The sequence below is a fragment of the Myotis myotis genome, unplaced genomic scaffold (genome assembly GCF_014108235.1).
Source record: "Myotis myotis isolate mMyoMyo1 unplaced genomic scaffold, mMyoMyo1.p scaffold_m19_p_4, whole genome shotgun sequence".
NCBI classification, from domain to species: domain Eukaryota; kingdom Metazoa; phylum Chordata; class Mammalia; order Chiroptera; family Vespertilionidae; genus Myotis; species Myotis myotis.
In genome coordinates, this window is record NW_023416346.1 from 93634511 (window position 1) to 93649787 (window position 15277).

Sequence of the window (15277 nt, forward strand, 5' to 3'; positions counted from 1 at the left end):
CATCTTGGTTCTCCTAGTCCCTTATTTACCATTTGTTGTCAAGACTTTCTTAGCTATAACCTACTTTCTTCATCCAATTCACTTAGAAATTTTAAGGCCACTGGATGTTATATTGACTTATTATTATTATTTTTTTGCTTTTGTTAATCCTCACCTGAGGATATTTTTCCATTGATTTTTAGAGAGAGTGGAAGGGAGGGAGTGGAAGAGAGAGAGAGAGAGATCAACATGAGATAGACACATCAATTGGTTGCCTCCTGCTTGCACCTTGTCTGGGACGAGGATGGAATCTGCAACCCAGGTATGTGCACTTGACCTGGAATCAAACCCACCACCTTCAGTGCATGGGCTGACACTCTAACCACTGTATAACACTGGCTAGGTTGAACTTAATTTTTTTTTAATGTGTGACACCCACTAAAATGATTGGTATTGTTGTCTAGCTTGATTATTTTTTTTATAACATTTCAGCAAGGGTGAAGAGAGGATGGGAGTGAGGCTTAAAATTAATCAAATCTAGGAGGAATTCCTCTGGAGATAGTGCAAGAAACAAAGAGCTGATGGCAGAAGGAATCAAAAGTTAATAAAAAACTGCTACTTTTTGAGCAACTACAGGTACTTTATATAAGTCATAATTTGATCTACCCACCAACCAAAATGAGGCATTATCTTTACCATTTATAGTGTGGGGCAAGAGCTGGTGAACTTTTTCTATAAAGGGCGAGATAGAAAATATTTTAGACTATGCACCAGATTAGGTCCCAGTTACTTATTTTTTTAACAACACATTAGAAATGTACAAGATGTACAAAAACTGGTCTTGGGCAGGATTTTCCCCATACCTGCTTGTGCCTGGTATAAAAGGCTAAAAGCATTTACACTAGAGACAGCAGGGTTAAAATCCTGGCTTCACTTATCAGTAACTGTGCACAACTGAACAAGTCACTTAGCCTCTCCCTACCTCAGTTTCTCCATCTATAAAAACGGGATAATTATAGAAGTTACTTCACAGGGTTGTTATAAGAAATCACTGAGTCATTATTTGTAAATGCTTAGAACAGTGCCTCACACACAATGTTTACTGAATAAATAAGAAAGCCTAGAATCTGATTTAGGAATAGAAGAAGCATGTTTGCTTCTCTAATGTGCTTCTAATTATACCCAATGGGTAGCTACTCCCTCTACATCTGTTACTGGTGGGCCAGGTTCTCCAATTTGCTTGCTCTCTGTATTAAATGCCTCAGATGACACACCAAACAAACAGCATTGCTGGCTACTCCATCCCAGGCCCATGTGCACTGAACCAAAACTTGATGCCACACTGCCTCTATATAGGGTGCTCAGGAAGCTATTAGTTAGGGAACAAACCTTGCTCTTCCCTGAGAATATGTACCACTAATTGCATAAGCTTGCCATGGGGCTAGCCCCCTTCTTAATCCCTAAAAGAACCACTCTCAGCATTACTTGACAAAGTTGACCACTCTCTTATTTTTTAAGCTCTCTCCTTCTTGGTTTCCAGGACACCACACTCTTGGTATTTTATACTCACTTCCTAAGCCTTTAAATCAGTGATGGCGAACCTATGACATGCATGTCAGAGGCGACACGCGAACTCATTTTTTTGGTTGATTTTTCTTTGTTAAATGGCATTTAAATATATAAAATAAATATAAAAAATATAAGTCTTTGTTTTACTATGGTTGCAAATATAAAAAAATGTCTATATGTAACACTGCACCAGAGTTAAGTTAGGGTTTTTTCAAAATGCTGACACGCCGAGCTCAAAAGGTTCGCCATCACTGCTCTAAATGTTGGAAGGCCCCAAGACTCAGTCCTTGGACTTCCACTCTTCTCTATTCCTACTCCCTTCTTTGGTAACTTCATCTAGTGCGGGGGTTCTTGTTCCAGCATCAAGAAGGGTTCAGCGCCCTAGCTGGCTTGGCTAAGTGGATAGAGCATCACCCTGCGGACTGAAGGGTCCCAGGTTCGATTCCAGCCAAGGGCATATGCCTGGGTAGCAGGCTCCATCCCCAGTAGGGGGTGTGCAGGAGGCAGCCAATCAATGATTCTCTCTCATCATTGATGTTTCTATCTCTCTCTCCTTCTCCCTTCCTCTCTGAAATCAATAAAGAAATCTATTTTTAAAAAAAGAAGGGTTCAGCAATCTGGAGAAGGGGCTGTGTGTAACTTAATAAAGAGTCCAGAGACAAAATATAATTTTGAAAGGCATTGGGGGTCAGAGGAGCCTAGCTAAAGAAACTAAGTTCTCCTCATCTCAGGACCCCATGTTTTTTATTAACACAATTTGTCCTAAGGCGAGGTGGAGATATACACTTCAAAGGGTAGGGTTTCATATACACAGTCCATTGTCAGAATGGAAGAATTTGCCTACGGCTGTTCAGGTGTTTGGCCAATAGGAGGCAACAACATGTAGATTAAAATGCCCAGAGCTGTCTGGCAGCAAACAATCAATTTAATGTATCCTTTTCAGCTTTGGGGAAATGCCCTTGCCACTCCAGATGATTCAGCCCTGCTGTCCTGCTGGAATTGGCTTCCGGCAATCTAGCCTCATGGCTTTAAGTAACATTTACACATTAACAACGCCAAAATTTATATCTCCAGCCTGGCCTCTCTAAACACATATGTCTAACTGCCTACTTAACATCTCCACTTGGATATCTAATAAGCATTTCAAACTTAATATGTTCCAAACTGTACTCAGCTCTTGCCAGACTGAGCTCTAAAACCCACACCTGCTTCTCCTGCACTCTTCCCTCTGTCAGTTAGTAATAATGAAAGGTTAAAAGCAATGGTGCACAGGCAAGCTAAATATCCAACTCAGAAGGTGAATAAAGAAAATTTGAATTTATTTAAGGAAAAGGGGATGGGGATATTCAAAGAGAAGGGCTATACAGCACTGAGCCAAAGGGTATTGAGTTCATGATGGCAGCAAAAAATATACTTAGGACAGTGAAACAAGGAAGGGTATAGAAGAAGCAACAGGAAAGCCTAGGCAGGGCTTCTCTGGCTCACTGACAAGTCAGAGAAAAGGGGGCCTTGGAGACAGGTTCAGGGAGTTAGCCCAGGATGAGCTGCAGCTGCCCATTGCTCCCCTGGCTGAAGTCTCATGGGGTCCCTTAGAGGTTAGGGGATATGTTCCTGTGGGGAGAGTGAGGGGGGCGGGAATGGCATGGCCATGCTCCTTGGAGGGAGAGGGCACACTGGGTCCTTTGTCCTGAGCATATTTATCTCTCTCTTGCAGATGGAAATCTTAGGGGAGGTCTCAGGGGAGGGTCTCAATAGAATATTCATCAGCTTTCCAGGTGTGCTCTTTCAGTGTCGTGGTCTCCACCCATTGGTCGATTGATTGTTAGGAGGGCAGGGGGTCATTTGTCAATTCAGCTGGTCCTGAGGCAGCCACTGGGTCACTTGTCTGATTTTGCTGCTTTTCTGGTCCTGGAGCTGAAATACAACTGAGGCCTAGATGTTATCTTTAGGGAGGAAAAGGTCAGGGGTCTAAACCACATGACTAGTGATAGGGAGGATAGGTTACCCTGGGGATAAGGTTTTTGTTTTTCCAGTTTTTTCCCTTGCTAGGCATCCAGGGCTTTCTGCCCTGGTGAGTTTCTGTACCTGGCCTATCATTCTTGCTCTGCTCATGTCTGTCTAACAAGTAACTTCCAGATACTACCTTTTAGTTGGTCAGACCAAAACCTTAATGACTCATTTTCCCTCACACTCCACATCCAATCCCTTAGGAAATCCTGTTGGTTCTACCTTCAAAATGTATGTAGAATCAATTACTTCTCACTACCTCCTCTGCTGCCACCATAGTCTGAACCACCATCATCTCTTACTACGAGCACTACATTACTCTTCTTACTGCTGTTTCCTCCTTTAACAATTTACAGTCAATTATCTACACAGCAGCCAGAGTGAGCTTGTTAAAACTTAATTCAAATCACATCACATGTTTCTCCTCTGCTCAACATCCTTCAGTTATCTCCCATCTCACTCAGAGTAAACACCTAATCCTCACAATAATCCCTAAGATCCTACATGATCAGCCCTCATTGCCTCTGTGACCTCATCTCCCATCACAGTCTCCAGTGCTCACTCCACTCCTCTCACACTGTTTTCCTTTCTGTTCTTCAGAGCCACCAGGCACACTCCAGCATTGAGGCCTTGCTTGATATTCCATTCACCTGGAATACTCTGGAATACTCTGGCCTCAGATCTCTGCATCACTTTCTCACCCCATCAGGTCTGGTTCACCTGTTGTGTCTATCTTTTAAAAAATTTCACACTTGCCATTATTCTCTCTGTTTTTTCCCCCAACAGCAATTATAACTGTAATTCTCTAACATATCATACATTTTATTTGTTTCTTTGGCATGGGTCTCTTCCTGCTGGAATATAAACTCCCTGGAAGCAAGGATTTTGACTTGTTTTATTCACCAATATACTCCTAATTCCAGGAATAGGAATTCCCTAGCACATAAAAGCTACCTAATAAAATTATTTGAATAAACGAAAAGAACTCTCTCCCATTGCTTCCTTATATTTTTTTCCTTCTCTCCAATAATATGAAATAGGCATAGCCATCTTGAAAGGATCCAAAGGCATGTTCACAGAGGAATCACACCCCAAAAGGAAAGAAAGAGTGGTGGAGAGTAAGCAAGTGGTCTTATGCCTGCCCATATTTCATTTGTCTGGTTGCCAGTGTTTCTTGAGGCTCTTTCAATATAGGCTTTGGGCTTTGGTGACTGGGATATTTTCACTGCTCTTAACATAATTTCCCCCTGAGCCTGGGCCCCCTTATCCTCCTGGCCATCTGCATATTAGACCCCAAACACCTTGCTCTGTGACAGGTTCAGATTTCTCACAGGAATGAAGTGACAGACACACATGACTGCTAGTAGAGACTAAAGGCTGTGTGGGGCCAGTAGGTGTGTGTGTGTGTGTGTGTGTGTGTGTGTGTGTGTGTGTGTGTGAGACTTAATAGTCTGCATCTTATCTATACCCATTGTATGTGGATGTCTACATACATGGTTTTCAACAGTGCTGGCAAGGTCCTTCTTTATCTTTAGAGGTCCTTACTGCAATCCCTTTAATCCTAACTCTACCTCAATCCTGCAGTTAATCACCACCATCAGAGCTAATACATGCCAGACACTGTGCTAAATGTTTTATGTGCATTTTATTTATTTACTCTACACAGCAACTTTTTGATATAGGTGCTATGATCATTTCTGTATTCCAGATGAGGAAACTGAGATCCAGAGAGATAATTAGCTCAAGTATCTATCTGGCTGCCAGCTGATGTTGGTTTAGGATAGCATATTTCAAACTCTTCTGAATATATATCTATATCTATATCTATATATCTATATATCTATATATCTATATATATATACATACATGTATATCACAACTAACATACAAAATTGAAACTAACTTTTCACAGAATAATACCCTTAATATTTGTTTTGTAGTCTGATATTTTCACTTCAGTTACAAAAAAAGAGTTGGTCAGGCCCTGGCCTGTTTTGCTCAGTGGTTAGAGGGTCGACCCACAGACTGAAGGGTCTGGGTTCAATTCTTGGTCAAGGGCATGTACTTGCATTACAGGCCCAATCCTGGCCCTAGTTGGGGTGTGAGCAAGAGGCAACTGATTGATGTGTCTCTCTTACATCGATACTTCTCTCTTCCTGTCTCTCCTGCTCCCTTCCACTTTCTCTAAAACTCAATGGAAAAAAATGTCATCAGGTGAGGATTAGGATAAAAACACACCAAAAACAAACAAAAAAGCTGGTCAGGATACACCTCATTAATTTTACCACGGAGATGGACCCACTTCACCATTAATTAAAGGATTGTAAACAGCCCTTTGAAAATCACTGCTTTAGGGTGCATGCCCATTTTCAAAGCTATTTGAATTTCTCAGAGACCTCTAAAATGGTTCATGCCCCAAAGGGAATCATTATATTCCTGGAATGACAGGCATTGGGGGACAGGGGATTGAGGCACCAATAGCATGCCTCAGAGTGCCTGGTGAAAGTTTGACCCTGCATGGCTTGCCCTACCCCTCTTAGAATCTACTCTGACCTTCTTTGAACCCAAGCTCAGCCATTTTTTTCTCCTTTCACAGAACATCAATTCATTCAACAAACATTTTTAGTGTCTCAAGACTAGGTGCTTTGACAGAAGCTTTTGGAAAGCAAAATTATGTGGGGTGACCAACTCATAATAAGCTAACTACATAAAGCAAGCAGTAATAAGGGTAATAAAAAGGGTGCCCATCAAATGTCATGAGCATGCATAGAAAGGGAGATTGATTTCAACTTGGGTTGGAACTTCATAAAAGATACGGCTTTGGTCTGGGGCCGGGGCGGCAGGCACCATGTCCGGCCACGAAGGTGACAAGAAGAAGCCCCTGAAGCAGCCCAAGAAGCAGGCCAAGGAGATGGACGAGGAGGACAAGGCATTCAAGCAGAGGCAGAAAGAGGAGCAGAAGAAACTCAAGGAGCTGAAAGCGAAGGCGGAGGGGAAGGGCCCCCCTGGCCACAGGTGGAATTAAGTAATCTGGCAAAAAGTGAACTGTTCCTTGTGCCTGGGGCAATGATGATCCTTAGTTCCATTCCTGTTTTAACATCAGGATTCCCTGTCATCACATCTCTTGCCACCTATAGCTAAAATGAAGTGTTGTCTTGGAGGCTGTGGTACATTTAAGAATAAACTTTTGTAAAAAAAAAAATTTTAAAAAAAGATATGGCTTTGAGCCTGACCAGAAAGGATGACTAGGACTTAGACAAGCAAAAGTAGGGAAGGAATTATCAGAAGATATTAAAACAAAAGGAAACAAAACAAAAACTTGTGAGCTGGAAAGTGTGGATATGTAGAGAGTCTGAAGAGTATTTAGACCAGGTGGAGAGAATTGTTAATATCTTGCTGCTTTATTTTGTAAGCAATGGGGAGTCATTAAAAGTGTTTCATCAGCCCTAGCTGGTTTGGCTCAGTGGATAGAGTGTTGGCCTGTGGACTGAAGGGTCCCAGGTTCGATTCCAGTCAAGGGCACGTGCCTGGGTTGCAGGCTCAATCTCCAGTGAGGTGCATGCAGGAGGCAGCCAATCAGTGATTCTCTGTCATCATTGATTTGTCTATTTCTCTCTCCCTCTACCTTCCTCTCTGCAATAAATAAAAAAGTCTTTTTAAAAAGTGTTTCATCAGGGGAGGATCAACCTTTAGGGTTCTAACTCTGGCAGCAGTGTGAAAGTGGATTAAAGTGGATTGGAGGGCAGCAAAAATGGAGGTAGGTGAACAGTTAGGAGGCTGATGTGATAGTTCAGGAGAGACATAAATGAGGGCCTGATGTGGAGCAATGGTGGTGGATATAGAAAGGAGGGGATACACAGAAGAAATGCCATAAGGGTTGAAGCAACAGGACTTGACAACTAATAATATGTATGTGTGTGCAGGTGAAGTCTTCTGTCCTCCTTCCCAGTTTTCCCTCAACCCAGGGCTTCTACAGCAGTCTGATGAACTCTGAATCCTCCTATACTAGGATAGAGGAAGAATGGGTATGGCTGGATGGTTCCTGCTGAGCAAAAGGTGAGGGAGAGGAGATAGTTAATCATAGGCAAGCCAGGAGGCCAGGCTGGGCTTATCCTGTTGCCATAGCATTTCAGAAGATCATAGAATTTTAGAGCAGGAAAGCAACCTTAGGATCCTGCTGTGAGGATGCCCAGCCTAAGCCAAACCAGCTAGGGCTTTTCTTCCTTTCTTTTACTCCCTTTTACTCCCTCTCCTTATTTTCTCCCTTCTCTTCCTGAATCTCCCCAGCACCTCACACCCCCAAGAAAAACAAAACAAAACAAGAAACACAATTTTTCCTTGGAGTTCAGGAGACATCATCTGGAATCTGAGAGATGACTCAAGCACTCAAACCATCCCAATTTGGAGGGGCGAGTACCCTAGAAGGAGCCTCACCTTCTGTTAAGTAGATTCTTTGCCAGCTTTCTTTATAGTGCTTTTCCTGGTCAAGCACTCCTCTGGCTGAAAGAATCTCTTCCTGTCTTTTCACCACCTCACTGGAGAATGGTGTAACAAGCACGTTGAACAGGTTTAGCAGTTTACTCAATGCAGTGAAGGTCAGTGAAAGCTGGGGCTGGAGGCCACAGCTCTTTCTTTTTCACTTCTTTGCTCTTTCTACTGGCCTCTCACTTCTATCAGTGTGGTTCATGGACCAGCGGCATCCACATTACCTGGGAATCTGTCAGAAATGCAGGACCTCGAGCTCCACCCTGTATCTACTGATTCAGAATATTTACTTTAACAAGAATATCCTTGAACATTCAAGTTTGAAAAGCACTGTTCTTCATAGACTACCTCTCTATATGGACACAGTCATTCCTAGAGCAACCCTTTCTGTGTTTGCTTGAAACTGTGGAGGGGGTAAAGAAACTGAAGGTCAGAGAGCCCTGGAGGGCAGGGGTTACTACTCAGATATCTTCAGAGGCTAGGCAGGGGGTCTGGCTCTAAAGGAAGCAGTTGCTACTCAACTCCAGCTGATTGTTGCATGGTGGGAATAGCAGCCTATATATATCACATCTTCTTTATCCATTCATCTTCTGATGAACACCTAGGTTGCTTTCATATCTTGGCAATTATAAACAATTCTGCAATAAACATGGGGCTGCACATGTCATTTTGAATTAGTGTTTTCATTTTCTTAGGATAAATAACCAGAAGTGGAATTGCTGGGTCATATTGCAACAACATGTATGGACCTGGAGGGTATTATGCTAAGTGAAATAAGACAAAGACAAATACCATATGACTTCACTTATATGTGGAATCTAAAAAAAGTAAACAAATGAACAAATAAAACACAAAGAAGACTCATAGAACGGAGAACAAACTGATAATTGGAGGGTGGTAAAAAGTGAAGGGGAATAAAAGGTAAAAACTTCTAGTTGTAAAATACATAAGCCACAGAGGTGTAGTGTACAGCACAGGGAATATAGTGAATAATATTATGATAAGTTTACATGGTGACAGTTGGCTACTAGACTTAGTATGGTGATCACATTGTAAGGTATATTATATACATATAGAGGCCAGGTGCATGAAATTCATGCACAGGGGAGGGGTCCCTCAGCCCAGCCTGCACCCTCTCCAATCCAGGATCCCTTGGGAGATGTCCAACTGCTGGTTTAGGCCCAATCCTGAGGACATCCCTCTCACAATATAGGACCGCTGGCTCCTAACTGCTCACCTGCCTGCCTGCCCGATCATCCCTTCTGACCCCCTGCCAGTCTGATCAACCCTAACCGCCTCTGCCTACTGGCTTGGTCGCCCACAACTGCTCCCCCTCCAACCTGGTCACCCCCAACTGCCCCCACCCCGTTGGCATGGTTGCCCCTAACTGCCCCCCCCCACCCAGCATGGTTGCCCCTTACTGCCCCCCGTCCCAGCCTGGTTGCCCCTCATTGCCCCCCTCGGCTGGCCTGGATGCCCTTAATTGCAACCCCCTGCTGACCTGGTCACCTCCAACTCCCCCCCCCCCCGCCAGCCTGGTGGCTCCACACTGTTCCCTTCTGCCAGCCTGGTCACCCCTCTGTCAGCCTGGTCGCCCCCAACTGCCCCCCTGCAGGCTTGGTCACCCCCCACTGCCCCCCCCCCCCCCCGCTGGCCTGGTTGCCCCACGCAGCCTGCTATTCAGTCATTTGGTCATCCCTCACTAACTCCCCTGCCACTGCCAGCCTTGTCGCCCCACTCAGCCTGTTAGGTTGTCCGTTCAGTCATCTGTTTGGTTGTGATGGCCCCTGGTTCTTTATATATATATATATATATATATATATATATATATATATATATATATATATAGAGAGAGAGAGAGAGAGAGAGAGAGAGAGAGAGAGAGAGTTTAACATCCAACAAATTTAAAAACAGTATGGTGGGCTGTTGGATACACACTCCATTTATAGTCTCTTATGTAGTCTAGGTTTGTTTGTTTTTAGCAACAGGGATTCTTTGATCAAACAGAATCTTACCTGGAAGCTTAATGGATTAAGCAGATGAAAGGAGAACTACTCTGGTTGAAGTGAGGTCCAGAGCTTCTCCCACTCAACCTATCCCATGTCCTCCAGGACTAAGAGTAGCCTCTAAAGGACTCTCCCTACACTCTATAAATACAAAGCCAGGCCAAAAAGCACTGAGATCCCTAGCAGTTTGGCTCAGTGGATAGAGTGTCAGCCTGTGAACTGAAGGGTTGAGGATTCGATTCTGGTCAAGGGCACCTATCGGGTTGCAGGCTCAATCCCTGGCCTCAGTAGTGGCATGTGTGGGAGGCAATCAATCATTGTGTTTCTCTCACATCAATGTTTCTCTCGTCCTCCCTTCCTCTCTCTCTAAAAGTCAATGGGAAGATATCCTTGGGTAAGGATTTAAAAAAAAACCACATTGAGAGATTCTAACAATATTTGACAGATGAAAAGGCTGCATAGCTTGTCCAAGGTCACACAGCAACTGACTTTTTTGCATGGTTCTCTAGTGCAGCCTTTCATCAATGGAGGATTTATTCTACAGTAGCACTGGCAGGTGGGCTTCCAGATTCTGCTTGGATGCCTTCAATGATGGGAAGCACACCAGTTCATAAGGTTGGACACTAACATGAGAGTTTGGCTTGCCAGAGAATCTCTGAACAGATACATATTATTCATGAGCTCTGCAGGTCCTGAATCCACCCAACTGAGTTGACACCTCTGTCCATCTGATTGAAAATCTTCATTCAGTTATTTCAGTTCCTGCCTTTGTACTGAAAATGAATAGTGGACTGAAAAGTAAATTTCTTAGATAGACAGGAAGTTATTTGAGGCTAAAGGTATGGCGTGGGAAAAAGAGAAGAGGGAACAAAAGAGGAAAGATGACAGTGCTAAGAAAAGTGGATAAATGAGATGAACTTGAAGTCATTTCATTTATACAAATTTGAAAGTCCCATAGCTGGTCTGATTGAATTTGCTTTACCACAATCCTCAATTGGGCACTCAACACTTTCCGAAAACCTTAGTATGTGTCTCTAATGTATTTGCTTTTTTTTTTTTTAGTTTCCCTAAGACACTGCATGTCAACCTTAGTTGTGCATTAGAATCATCTAGGGATCTTATAAAAATCCTGATGGCCAGGCTATACCTTATTCCAATTAAATAATAATCCCTGAAGGTGGGATTTGGTGTTTTTTTATTGATTTTAGAGACAGAGAAATGGAAAGGGAAGACTATATACACATATATATATATATATATATATATATATATATATATATAGAGAGAGAGAGAGAGAGAGAGAGAGAGAGAGAGAGAAACATCTATGTGAGAGAGAAACATTGATCGGTTGCCTCTTGTGTGCACCCTGGCTGGGGATTGAACCTGCAACCTAGGTATGTACTCTGACTGGGAATTGAACCCATGATCTTTCATTGTCTGGGATGATGCTCCAACCAACTGAGTCACACTGGCCAGGGTTAGACATCAGAGTTTCTTAAAACTTTCCTGGTGATTCCTATGTGTAGCAAAGGTTGAGAGCCATTGCTCTGAGAGGACTATTTCATACTTGCTATTCCCTCCTATAACTTTCAATGACTCCTCCTTCCACATGTCTCTATCAGTTTTATCTCTATATTGAGAAAATAAAATCTATTTTAGGAGCATTCCCTTCTCTTTTATTTACTAAATCTACAAACACCTGTACTTTCACCCATTGTTTCTATCTTCCTTCCTGCTAGAATAGGCCTGTTACAATCAAGGGCAGATATCTTCTTGTACGCTCTAGACCAAATCCTCTCTCACCTCTCAAGAACTTTTCCCATGCAGGTACCCCTTCTGATACACCAGTACTTCTCAAACTTTAAAGTACATGGAAAACACTTAGGGATTTAATTATATTGCAAATTATGATTCATTAGGTCTGAGATGGGGCCTAAGGTTCCACAGTTATAAAAAGCACCCTGGAGATGCCACATAGTGGCTGGCAGGACAGGAGTGAGAGAGAGAGTGTGAGTAAGGGAGTGTGTGGACATGTGATGTGTGAGTGTGTGTGTGTGTGTGTGTGTGTGTGTGTGTGTGTGTGTGTGAGGGATAGTTAGATCTCGCAGAAGTCTCAGGGGCTGGCAGATCAGGCTCTCCTGGAAAAAGACCCCCTACTATGGGCATAGGCACTCCCTGGGCAGGCAGAGTTCTGGAACGGAAACCATGCCATCTTGGAAGGAGAGAGCAGTAGCAGCTAGGAGTGCAGCTTCACACCACCCAGCCTGGCCTAGGACATCACCCCAGATTTGTTCAGTAAGTTGTACACCAGCAGGACCTTGCAAGGGATGCCTGCCATGGGCTCAGGGACCACAGAGTGAGTCACACGCCAGTGGGATGTCACAGGCGACCCTTGCCATGGGAGCACATCCACAACAACTTGCACAACGAGGTTGGAGGTGAGCCACATAGTCGGGAAACCTGTAAGGAGACTCTATCCACAAACAGAAAAATAACATTCAAGACCAACTACATCAGGAGAACCCAAATAACTCAAGTAGGGGGCTTTTCTAGAACACCCAGCTTAGAAGATCTGAGAGATGGCACCACTGGGCCCCACAAAGCACCTACTACATAGGACCAACCCCTAAGAAACTGGATGACATAGCAGTTTTATCTAAGTCATAGAAACAAATACAAAGGGACAGTGAAAATGGGGAGATAAAGTAACAATCCCCAAAGGATGAAAATAAAGAGGAAGAATTACCAGAAAAAGTACTAAATGAAATGGAGGTAAGTAATTTTGTCAGATAAAGAATTCAAAGTAATGGTTATAAGGAGGCTCAAATATCTGAATGAGAATTACAAGCAACTCAATAACAATTATAAGGAGCTCAATGAGAAATACACCAACATGGATAAGAATCAAGAGGAAATTAAAAATGATATAGCTGCAATAAAGAACACAATGGAAGGTTTCAACAGTAGACTAGAAGAAGCTGAGGACCAAATCAGCAAGTTAGAAGACAGGGTAGAACAAAACTAATCAGAGCAGCAATTGGGTGGGGAAAAAAAAAACCAAAAAGCAGGAGGGGAGTTTAAGGGAGCTTTAGGACAACATGAAAAAAAAAAAAAAAAACATTCGCATAATATGGTTCCAGAAGAAGAAGAAGCTGAGCAAGGAATAGAGAATCTGCTTGAAGAAATAATGACAGGAATCTTCCCTGATTTGAGGAAGAAAAAGGTCACACAAAACCATGACACACAGAGGATCTCAAACAAGATGAACCCAAAAAGACCCACACCAAGACATATCATAATTAAAATGGTAAACATTAAAGACAAAGAAAGAATCTTAAAGGGTGCAAGAGAGATAGAAAGTTATCTACAAGGAATCTCCCATTAGACTATCAGCAGATTTCTCAACAGAAGCAAATCATGGAAGAAGGGAGTGGCAGAAAGTATACAAAATAATGAAAAGCAATGACTGAATCCAACACTACTCTATTCAGCAAGACTATCATTCAAAATTGAAGATGACATGATGAAATCAGGAGCCTTGAAGACAAAAAAAAAAGCTAAAAGAGTTTATTACCACCAAACCAGCAATGCAAGAAATCCTAAAGGGACTGTTGTAAGAAGAAGAAATAGAAAGAGAGGGAGGGACACAGGCTTAAAGAATAACAATGGCAACAAACAAGCACCTATCAATAATAACCTTAAATGTAAATGGATTAAATGCTCCAATAAAAAGACATAGGGGAGCTGAATGGATAAGAAAACATGGCCCGGCACCGGTGAGGTAAGGACAGCCCCGGTGAGGTTGAATCGGCCCTGGTGAGGTCAGGACGGCCCCGGTGAGGCTGAAACGGCCCCAGTGAGGTCGAAACGGCCCCAGTGAGGTAGGGACGGCCCCGGTGAGGATGGGACGGCCCCAGTTAGGTTGAAACGGCCCCGGTGAGATTGAAACGGCCCTGGTGAGGTTGAAACTGCCCCAGTGAGGTCAGGACGGCCCCGGTGAGGTTGAAACGGCCCCGGTGATGGTGGGACAGTCCCGGTTAGGTTGCAACGGCCCCGGTGAGGTTGGGACAGCCCCGGTGAGATTGAAACGGCCCCAGTGAGGTCAGGATGGCCCCGGTGAGGTTGAAACTGCCCCGGTGAGGTCAAGACGGCCCCTGTGAGATTGAAGCGGCCCTAGTGAGGTCGAGACAGCCCCGGTGAGGTTGAATCGACCCCGGTGAGGTCGGCATGGCCCCGGTGAGGTTGAAATGGCCCCAGTGAGGCTGAGACGGCCCCAGTGAGGTTGGGACTGCTCCAGTGAGGTTGGGACAGATAATGGGGACCAGTATAGACTGATGAACAGGGGTGGATGCAGAGGCAGAGCAACATTGAACAGACTGTCAAACTACAGTGGGAAGCCTGGGGAGGGTTTGGGAGGGATTAAGAGATCAACCGAAGGACTTATATGCATGCATATAAGATTAACCAATGGACACAAGACACCGGGGGGGTAGGGGCCGGGGGAATGTCAAGGGGGGGAAAAAAGGAGACATATGTAATACTCTTTGTAATACTTTAAGAAATAAAAATTATATATAAAAAAGAAAACATGGTCCATATATATGCTTTCTACAAGAGACCCACCTCAGAACAAAGGAGTCACACATACTAAAAATGAAGGGATGGGGGAAACAATCTTCAGGCGAATGGAAATGAAAAAAAAAAAAAAGCTGGGGTAGCAATACTTATACCTGACAAATAGACCTCAAAGTGAAGGCCATAACAAGAGATAAGAAAGGCCACTTCATAATACAAAGGGATAAATACAACAACAGGATATAACTCTGGTAAACATATATGCACCCAAATACAGGAACATTCAAATACATTAAAAAACGTCTGGATGATATCAAAGGAGAGATTGACAGCAATACAATCATAGTAGGGGACTTTAATACCCATTGACATCACTGGATAAATTTTCTAGAAAAAAAATGAACAAGGAAACAGCAATCCCAAACAGCTCACTAGGTCAAATGGAACTAATTGACTTCTTCAGAACATTTTACCCCAAAGCAACATAATATACATTCTTCCCAAGTGCACATGGGACATTTTCAAAGATAAACCACATCTTAGGACGCAGGCAAAGTCTCTACATATTCAAGGAGACTGAAATCATATCAAGCATCTTCTCAGATCACATTGGCATAAAATTTGAAATCAACTATAATAAAAACACTAAAAAAAAC

General features: G+C 43.2%; 2 protein-coding genes across 2 annotated transcripts in view; both read left to right on the plus strand.

Moving 5' to 3' along the window:
- ARHGEF9 (Cdc42 guanine nucleotide exchange factor 9) overlaps positions 1-15277 on the plus strand; it is a 331502-nt gene that overhangs the window by 84111 nt on the left and 232114 nt on the right. The gene's annotated exons all lie outside the window — the stretch shown is intronic.
- Positions 6377-6649, plus strand: LOC118654217 (translation machinery-associated protein 7-like). Its single transcript, XM_036305564.1, has one exon. It carries the CDS (start codon positions 6404-6406, stop codon positions 6578-6580), a length of 177 nt encoding a protein of 58 aa, XP_036161457.1. The 5' UTR covers positions 6377-6403; the 3' UTR covers positions 6581-6649.